General features: G+C 40.3%; 1 protein-coding gene across 5 annotated transcripts in view; it reads right to left on the reverse strand.

The window, feature by feature from the left end:
- The window catches only part of CRAMP1 (cramped chromatin regulator homolog 1), a 44,250-nt gene extending 34,006 nt beyond the window's left edge, over positions 1 to 10,244 (reverse strand). For 3 of the 5 annotated variants that reach the window (XM_035889323.1, XM_035889324.1, XM_035889325.1), the window contains exons 1-2: positions 9,866 to 10,214; positions 779 to 972 (exon numbers count right to left, since the gene is read on the reverse strand). In XM_035889323.1, the coding sequence (XP_035745216.1) occupies positions 779 to 972; positions 9,866 to 10,214 (543 nt within the window). Of the gene's footprint in view, positions 1 to 778; positions 973 to 9,865 lie in introns of all 5 variants that reach the window. The other 2 variants (XM_035889326.1, XM_035889327.1) reach the window with 2 other exon arrangements.
- Between the last annotated feature and the right edge of the window lie 208 nt (positions 10,245 to 10,452).

A 10,452-nucleotide genomic window follows, 5' to 3' on the forward strand; every position in this document is an offset into this window, starting at 1 on the left:
AAAAAAAAAATTTTTTTTTTTTTTTGAGTGATGAAGGGACTTGAAAATTACACATTTTGCGGGAATACTATTGCAAGTCAAAGGAGTTAAAAAAAGAAAACAGTGTTTAAGTGTTAATTCCATCCACAAAATATATACACATGAATCAGGCCTACCAGTAGAAAAGAATTATTTAAAAGGTGCACGCAAAGCAAACGCACCACCATTTCTTTTCTTTTCACCCTTAGCATGTATTTCTGTAACAGAAGTGCTCTTAAAATAGTCATCAGAACAAGACAGCCAGGAATACACTGTATACATCATAGGAGATAAAAAGATCTAACTTTTCTTTGTCTCTCAGACCCAGTACAAACCTTTTTGTGGTCAAAGACTAAACATAGTGCCTACAATTCTTATTGGAATAGAATATATTTTCTTGTTTGCTAGTATCACAGCACAAGTGTGTTGCTTTTGATAGTTGAGACTGGGATATTATTTATCTCATTTGAAACAGAACCATAATTGAAAAATAATTTGAATTATTATAAACATTCAAGAATAACTCACAAATATTTACTGTGTATGTCAAAACAAAAAAAAAAAAGCTTGACACTTGAAACATGGCTTTGACTGACAGCTGATTTACAGCCAACTGTATAGACACATATGCATAGACAAACAAACGTGTATGTGTACGTATGCATTTTGCTCCTGCAAATCTCAGTTGAATCGACCTTCTTTAGGAATATCCAGATACTAAAGGAAGCCACCTAAGCTTGTTATTTTCCTTTACACGTACCTCATACAGTCCCTCGAAGAAAGTATTTTTGTCCTCTGTGCTCCAGGATTCCCACTGCCGTCTGACCTTCTTCCCTTCCTCCTTCTCTCCAGCTGAGGAGCCCAGGTTCCTTGCTGCTGACTTGGAATTCCCAGCAGGATTGCTGGGAGGAATTCCTGAGGTGCCACCAGATGCAGTCCCTCCATTATCTGCTGCTGCAAAAAACCATCACCAGAGTGAATACTAAACCAACAGGAGGATTCACAGATAGAGCTAAGTGAGGAACTCAGAATTTCCTCCTCCTTCACCACTTCCATTTACATCAGTTTTTTCCAAGATATTTCACTGCAATACAATAGGCAAATTACAACGGCTTTTTTAAAGAAATAAAATCTCTAAGAGCAAAAAACAAGAGGAAGTTTTCAATGGCTTAATTTTGCATTTCCAGAGATAAGGTAACCTCTAAAAGATAACACACTCTCTTGATGCTTATAGACTCCGAAATAACTGTGGTAACGAAAGGACTGAGAGATATCTACATTAGTTCATCACATGACAATGGATCAGCATTCTCAAGAATCTGATCCTCAGTATAAAGAGCACCGTCTCTGACATTCAGCCCATCTAGGGTAATTCAAGGTATCTCAAGATTGGCAATTCCCAACCCTTTCTCCCTCCCCAAATCCTGGTGAGGCTTTTGGGAAGAGGCACAGAAGTGTAATATTGACTGTACCTTTGCCGGTTATTGGCACTCCAAAGAACGTGGATCAGAAAAATACCCCAAAGATCAGAAATACTAAAATAATAAAGTCCAAAGGAACCAAGAGACTTTGCTGTTTATACAAGCAGGGGACAGGGAAGAAAACGGGATGGAGAAGCTGCATGAAGGTGAGAGCTACATATAATGCAGAAATAATCCATTCCCTCAACTTAATTCAGAAGAAAAGGCCTCTTTTTTTTTTTCCAAATCACCTCTGAAATAACTGGTCTGTCAAAGACATTTTAATCAGCAAAAACATTATCAACCAACCTTAACCCTGCGATTTATTCACAACAGAACAAACCACACATCGTGCAGATTATCAGGATGTTAATCCAGAAACCAGGGAGACCTCCCAAAAAGTGCACTCATTTTTTCCCATGAAAATGTGACCATTCTCAGTGACTTTACATTTCCAAAATATATTCTCTACCATTTTGCTAGGAAGCATTTATGATTTGACTGCCCTTATCAACGCAGGCATGTACTTAATAAAACAGAAGCCTTTTAACATTGCTCATTACAAAAAAATTACCATTTCTGTTTCCATTTTTCCAGTTACTGTCCTTACGTTTTGCCTTTTGTCTCATAAGTTGGCTTGCCTCAGTTTATAAATCCAGCTTGTACAATACAGCAGTCCCAACTAGTTTCCCAAACTTTTATACACATTAGCACAGTTCTTTCTTTCATATTTAGGCTTTAGAAGTTCAGTTATCTTTTCCCATTCAATTATATGAAGCAGTTTGTTTACTTGACAAAGTCAGTGCTTTTATATACTATGTACCTAGGTATATGTATCTCATTCAAGAGCCGCAATATGTCAGTTTGGTAATCGTAATATTATTTAACAAGACTATCCGAAGAATCAACTGTTACAGGCTTACTGTGCTTTGGAGATTTGAAAGACTTGTATGTAAATCTTTACCGTAACTGTTCAGTAGCAATTTAAAAGTAATTCCTTTGGATGGCAAAACCGTATCGCTCCAAAACCTAGAAAAGCTGTTTGTTCAAGAAACAAAGAACATATGAAACCAAATCTGGAAGAGAGTAAGATGTGTGAAAGGATTGTTTTTCCTGTACACAGTAAACATTTACTTGATATAAAATATGACATCGTGACCATTTTAAGGTTAATGTCTCTTATTTCTAGGCATGACTATTTGATCCTTTTGAGGAAAATTACTGTCACCACAGGGAAGCATGAAAGGCAAAACATGAAAAAGAATTGGACATCTAGAAGAAAATGCACTTAAAAACAACTTCCCAAATAAACAGCTTTATTTCCTAAAGCCTTCATCAGCCACTGATAAAATAATTGAAAGTTAAGCAATTTATTTCTGTTACTGTGAAGGTAAAGCCTTTAAAAAAATGAAAACATTAGAAAAACTTGAGCACTTAATAGATGGCTGAGAAGAAAACCAACAATTAAGACACGGAATTGCTGCCTTGTTCTGCACATGCGAGACTAGAACATCACAACTTGCATGGTAAAGAAGTACAGATCCTAATGTTTCAAACCTTTGGTCAAGAAAGGGGAATTCAAACACATCAGCCCTCAGTCTCAATCTCCAATCTCCTGTTGCTACTGTCTCGCAATGTAAAGATGTCCTTTATCAAGACAGCTACAGGACTCTATTCCAGAGTTGCTATTCTGATCACAGACCTCTAACTTGCTGAGAAATCGTTTAGAGGAAGCACCAGTGCGGGGTTTGGGGTTTTTGTTTATTTTCCGGCTGGCTGGTTTTTGTTTGGGGTTTTGGGGTGGGTGGGGGGTTTTTTTATATCACTGTATACATACTCAAGTAAGTAAAAACCTGAAGTCAGCTGCCTGAAGTTCAGATCTTATCAAGGATTTTCTAAGGATTGTACAGTACACTTGGTGCACATGAAGTCTTCCTTATTAAAAAGCCTGAGAATCAAAAGTATCAGTGAGAACTTTAAATCCTAATAAGACTGTAAAGTTCAGTAGATTTCCTCTTAGCTGTATGTAAAGAATGAGAAGAACAGAACAGTCTTTCTTGTTTTAAACACAAATTACTATCCAGACAACTGTTCAGAGTATCATATATGAAGATCTAAAAATTCTGATACCCTGTCACCTCTACAGAGATATTACATGCCATTTAATTCTTCCGGGAATAAAGGAGTTTGCTGTATCATCCTTTCGCATAAACTTCCTTACCGCTGTGCATGGTAATATTTATCACTGGTTTACCACAGTCCACTCTAGAGTTTTCCGGATCTTGCTGAGGCAATGGAAGATCAGAACACCAATGTTTCAGAGAAACTTACCCATGCCCCCTATCCAGTGCTCTCCACCCACCTGTACACCCTGTTACTAGAACTTCATTTAACCTGTGAACGGTGTAACATCATCTCAAACTACATTTTCTGTAGAAAAAGCTGTCTTCTTTGTAGTTCTAAGCAAAACAGTTGCAAACATTTACATAAGGGGATTTAGAGACTGCAGTTTAAAAATCTGATATGAAAACGACAAACAATGGAACACTGCACGCATCAAGTGATTGACTCACTGATAGTATTGGTGTTTTATCATAGCTACAGCCACAAGTTCTTCCTTCCAGGCTCTACCTAGCATCTTAGTGTTTGCTTTTCAGTTTTCCATTGGCAGTTCCTACATGCCAGCAGATTCATATCTTCTATGACAGATTCCGCATCCGCAGAAGCTGGAATTCACAGAGCTGATCCCCACTACACCCATGTAGTTCTGGGTGTAGTGTTCTACAGAACAGGCTGGTTCTGTTATTCATGTCCTACAGGCTTAGCTTGCAAAATCTCAACTTCTTCAGGAGTCACCAGTCAACTGGAGGCAGAACATCTATCATGGAATACCTTTATAAATGAGATGGTACTTTCACAGACTCTTGGATGCCGGAAGCCAAATGCGGACTGTTGGGACGCTAAACTCGCTCCCCTAAGCGCGGGATGCAAATGCCAACTTGCAACATGCCAGAGAGTTCCCTTCAGAACATTCTTTCTTCTCTTTTGGGTTCTACAGGAGTCAACAGCAAGGCTAAAACTACACAAGATCACCTTCAAAAGTGGTTTTGGTAAAAGACTGCCATTGAGGAGGCCATACCAGGAAACACCTCTGAGCGACTATTTTCTTCTCACAAACCTGCATTAGCGCTCAGCAGTCTTATGAAATGTACATCAAAACAGAGCTGGGTAAGGTGCTATCATCTATACTTTCCATAAAGCTTCCAATGCACTCTGCTGTTCTCATGGCAGAGCATTCCTCAATGAGCATTTACTCCTCGATTTTAATGGAAAAGCAATAAAAGACAAACATCCAGACCTTCTTTCTGATCACTTGGTAAACAAGCCCCATCTCTAGGCACGTATCTTTCTAATGGCAGATACTACATCCTATACTTGCGTGAAGAAATGAACCGGGTGATCCCATAGAAAGCGTGTGCTTTAGGAATTTAAGTGAAGCCACTTCCTCTGTGGAAGGACAACTCAACAAAGCTGCAGGCTGGATCCAATTTGCTTTCATCTCCAAGAACCATAGCTGAGGAGATAATACAGACGAGAGAGGGAAGGAGACAGACACGTTCCCTGCAAGTCAACGCTTCTGTTTGAGTACTAACATTGTAACTGGAAAACAAGTTTCTGCCTTGTATGCCTCCACGGTAAATAACATGGACTCCTAAAAAGGGTGAGCCTAGCATGGCTTATGCTGTATATTGCGTAGTTATACCATATAGCCCTCCTGTTATGAATTAACATCCAAAGTTTTAAACACAACAGGTAACTGCCCTGCAAGGATACGGATTAGGCTAGCTTTCACCTCTTATTATTTAGAAGGTTTGCTACCAAGATGTAGTCAAATGCGTTTAAACATACAGAGCGTCAATTATCAACAGGAGGCTACAAACAAAACTACACTGAAGGTTTGCTTTTCTATGGACAGTATGTATTTAATACATAATACACCAAATGCAGCACTATCTGAGCTAACCAACCATACCTCTAGAAAATAAACAGTTTATTATGAATTTGGTTACTCGCCCATCTCCAGTAAATCATTATTCTCTTGCTCTTCCATTAGAAAACACCCATAAAGCCTAGTATTAAGTTCCACCCAGATCACGTGGTTGCGCAGCCTTGCAGGCAGGCACCTTTCAAAGTTCAGTACCTACTGCACAGGGCACATGAAAAAAATCCTCCTCTTGTGCTGTGGGATGAGATACTATGGAGTTCTGGTCCTGAGCCACTTTCAAAGGAAGAGAGGGAGAACTGGGGTAAATGGGAAGGCAAAGAATGCATGAAAGCATGTCAGGATAGGAGGGAAGTACCACCAAGTGTAAACGAGATGGACAGAATTACAGGGATTATTAGAACAAGGACCGTACCAGTAGTTTTTAAACAGTCATTCATGCCCTAGAGAAATAAAGCTGGAGGAATGACATTTCAAACGAAGGTTACAACACATTCTGCAGCATACAAATTTGGGAAGACACACTAAAATCGTATTGCAAGTACGTACATCAGGTATCTTGGCATATACATCCTCTCCACAGGAGAGGACGGTAGTTAACTTAATCCACACGCTACAGGACACGCAACTTTGATGGCCTGAAACAAACTGGACTGCTTTCTAGCAAGTTTGATATGATGTCAAAAGATAGAACTTTTAAATTCAATTAATGCTTTCAGCTGAGTAACTCTTTTTTCAGGAAAGAACTGCTTATTATTGCAAAACAAACCCAAATACTTGTTTGGGCCATTCTACACATTTTACGAATAAATCTAGAGCAACAGCACAAAAGACATCCCTAAGCTTCAGCTCATCATCATTAGACTTTGTTACTATTTCCTCCTGGTTTCATTCTGCATTCAAAAAATGGATAAAAACACAGAAATGGGAACACTCTACTCTAGTTCAAACTAAGTCTACAGCACACAATGGCAATGTATTCTGCATTTGCTTTTACTAATGTGTGGTCACAACATAGCCCTGCACAGTCTAACCGCCCTTGCTTCATGGAAAAAAGCCCCAAAACACACCTTTAAAACCTGTGCTCAGCAACCACGTGGCATATGCGTATTTGAGAAGTAAACCCTCAGGAATACCTCTTTTTCAGCAACCGTGTATTGATCTGCTTCCTCTCCCTCAATGAACCTCCCTGCCTTTGAACTCTCATAATAATACATTGCCTCCACCCCACTACTCCTTCAAGTTCCTCCTCTGATTTCACACAAGTTACTTTAAGGCTTATTTCCGAGCATTCATACTTCAAAAAGGTATGCATCAGTTGAGGTGTAGACTACGAACTTGAAAATAGGATAAAAAGAAAATAAGGTAATAATCATTCAAAAAAACCAAACCAACAAAAAAGCACAGATTTATGTATTTGTTCATAAAATTTGATACACCTCTCGGCAACTCAGAAGGGATTGGCTTCTTGAAGTGAAATATTTTTCAAACTTTACTATGCTACTTTCTACGTCACTTCTGCCTTGAACTCAAAAGTGCAACTCAGTACACAAAAGGCAAGAGACAGAATCCAATGATGCAATTAAAGATTATGTCAGGGTAATCTGAAAAGTAGCAATACATTTATACATTCTACTAGGCACAATTTGAGAATTATTAACAATCTTCCCTGAATCCTAGTAAGGTAGAGTCAAAAAGTCAGCAGCTGCTGAGTGGGCAAACTCTTCCCTCCTGCTTACAGTAAAGTTTTCTTCATCAATAATTTATCCGCTACAAGGAAGCACCCTAAAAGCACAAATGCCAAAAGTAAAAAGGGATCTGCCATAGACAGAAGAAAAATACTCTTTTCAAAACTCTTTCAGAGACATCATTAGGACAAGCCAATGCCTGCTGAGTAACTACAATTTGAAAGAAATTAAGTTTATTGATTACACTCCTTAGTAATAGCCTTCGAAAGAGTTTTCACTTTAGAATACGCAGATTCTAAAAGCAGGACCACTTTAACAAAATGTTAAGGGTTACATAGCATTATAGAAAGACCATGACAAAACCAAGTTTCTAGTTTCATTGGACCAAGCATAAGTAAGTGTGATCTAGACACTCCTGCTGGCCAACGTTAAAATTACCTCTGCAAGCTCTCACCTTGACTGTGACATGCAAAATAGAAAAGCTTCCAGTTTTCAGAGCTGATCCAAAGCACATGCGTTTGAACTTTTTATCATTTTCATACTTACAGGGGGAGGAGAAAGTTTGTGGGACAGCAGGCGGGAGGATTTAAGTCCAATCGTTATTGGTAATCCTCACCCTTTCATTAGGTCCCCACTGGAAGTTAGGTCTGAGAGACACTTCACTCGGAATGCAAAGCCCTATGAATTCTCAGCACAAAGACATTCCATTAGGGAGAATCCAGACAAGCCTGGAAAACCTTTCAGTATGCGTCCCTGAATGTAAAGAACTCAAATTAGAAAGGATCCCACTCTGAGGCTCTGCTCTCCAAGATCTGACAGTGGTAATCTCAACCGTATCACAGAAGTCAGCTGTAACGCATTCACATCAAAACCAGCCAGGCAGAGCTGTGGCTGGTCACACAACTCAAAAAGCGAGCCCATAACCGTAATTCCACCACCAACTGCCACCCCCAATGATTTTGGAAGTTTCCCCAAACCTGACAACATAGTCAGGCACAGTGCTTACAAGCACCACCTATGACCAATTACTGAAATAATATTTTCCGTTCTGTATATAATTTGATGGGGTTATTTTGGCATCTGAACTGCAAAATAAATGAAGTTTGCTTTTCAATTTTGTCAATACACCTAGTTAAAAATTGTTCGGCTGCTCTAAAATTGGAAGCGAATGACTACGTACAAATACACAAACACAAATATACACATGCACAAAGATACACGTATTTTGCTCACACCTGTATACACTTTCAAAGCAATGGCATAATTTTGAATGCATGTATTCGACTTGTCAATCACAGACAACACGTATTCCAAAGAAGCACCTCCTCACAGTTAATACTATTTACAACCCTTGAAATAATTATCTGTAGCTAAATACTCCTGGGTATTCCATCTGTTTGTTTATTTGGTTTAATGCAACTGGGCGAAAAATTACGTAGGCCTTTCTGCTCTGTCCGCCAACATCACACCTAGGAGTTTTTCGCTTAAAAGTTTAAGAGATTAAAGGGGACTTAACTATGGCATTAAAAATACTTCAGTCAATTATATAAACTAACCATCAAGCAACTGAATTACAGAATTTTCTTGTGATACGGCAACAACTAAAATATCACAATTTGCACTGCTTTGTTACCGTAACACAAAACTATCATAATTCATAACGTTTACCTCATGTCCAGCATGTGCACACCACTGCAATGGACCAAAGAGTGAGGTCACCTCCTTACGCTACACGGAGTTTTATTTCATTTTAGCAGACAAGAGTTAACTTTGTTATTTCAAATGTTGATGAAATCTCCGAGTGTTGTTTCTCTCAAAAATTACCAGAAAATAACTCTGGAGTACTTTTACACAAGGTATCCAAAGTCAGTCTCAAGTACAGCTCAACTACAGTACCAGGTGTCGTCCAGTAACTGCTGAGCACATACAATAGGACCAAGACACTCAGATACCCTTGCTGTCTTCTAGCTAGTCCAGCGGGAAACAGCTTTGAAAAAAATCAAATTCCTTTCTACAATGCTAAAGTGAAAAAGCATGCACATACAGACATACAGATGTATACAAAACAGCCTTAATAAAAACTCAAATCACATGGAAATGCCCAAATTGCTTTGAAACAGTAATGCGGGACTCACAAAACCTTAGAAACAAGTATGTCAGTATGAGTATTTCATAGCTGTTTCCAAAATAGTTCTTTGGGTAAAACAGTCGTAGAAATAATTGGGGGAAATCACCAATGCCTCGTGGGTTGTTTTTTCCCCCCCTTTTTTAACTAGCACCCAGTGAGCATTTTGTTATTACCCAAGAACAGAATTCAGAGTGCAGCCACCTGATTACACGGCCAGCTAGAGTCTAATTTCCTAACCAAAACACAGGAATTCCTTAAAACTCCAGAGAGATGAAAAGCAGGAATTAAAGGCTTGCTTTAGTAATGGAGATTTTTTTCCTCCTCCACATACACATCCAAACGCCCCATTTCTGCAAGTGCAAGGAGGAGTGGGCAGCAGAGAAGCTGAAGCCTTGGGACACAAAGAAGATTTCAGCTGCTGTGAGAAACAAGCCCCAGAACACCTTCCCCAAAACCAAACAAAAGATGGCACCTACAGGAGGAGAATGACAACCCCCAAACCCACAGGTGACTCGCCCCCCCGCCGCCCCCCTCGCCCGCGTGTTTCAAGGGTGCCAAAATACAGTACCTTTGCCTTTTGCAGCAGTGCTGCTGCCAACTGAAGAGGATGCCTGGGAATCCTTCTTCAGCCTCTTGCTCTGAGGTCTGACGCTGGACCTGAGAAAATGATGCTGGTCCTGGCTGTGAGAGGGCTGGAGGGAGGCCGGGGCCTGCGATAAGCTGGGGTTCGGTGGGGGGCTGCTGTTAGTGTTGTTGTTAATAATCTTCTCTTCTTTCTTTGTGCTGCTGCTGCCTGGAGCTGCCTCTCCTCCTCCTCCTGCCCCTTCTTCTTCCAGGGACTCCTCATCTCCTCCTGCTCTCTTGCCCAGCTTTTTCACCCCTTCCTCCCCGCTGCTCTCTCCCAGTTTCACTGTCATCCTGTTGGGGAGGAGAGAGAGAAAAGAGGGGGGCACAGAGTCAGGCCAGGGAGCCCCCCAGAGAGGCAGAGAAATCCCTGGGCTGAGAGGGGAGAAGTTTAGCTGCAGAAATTCCTCTCAACATGGCCGCCGTTGTTTGTTACTAAATCCCCTTTCGTTTGCTGTCCCGACCCAACAACCTGTGCCGAGGGCGGGAGGGGGAAAGCCCCGCCGGAACCCCCCCCACACCGGCCCAAAA

Source organism: Egretta garzetta, unplaced genomic scaffold (assembly GCF_000687185.1).
Source record: "Egretta garzetta isolate BGI_Z169 unplaced genomic scaffold, ASM68718v1 scaffold452, whole genome shotgun sequence".
NCBI lineage: Eukaryota > Metazoa > Chordata > Aves > Pelecaniformes > Ardeidae > Egretta > Egretta garzetta.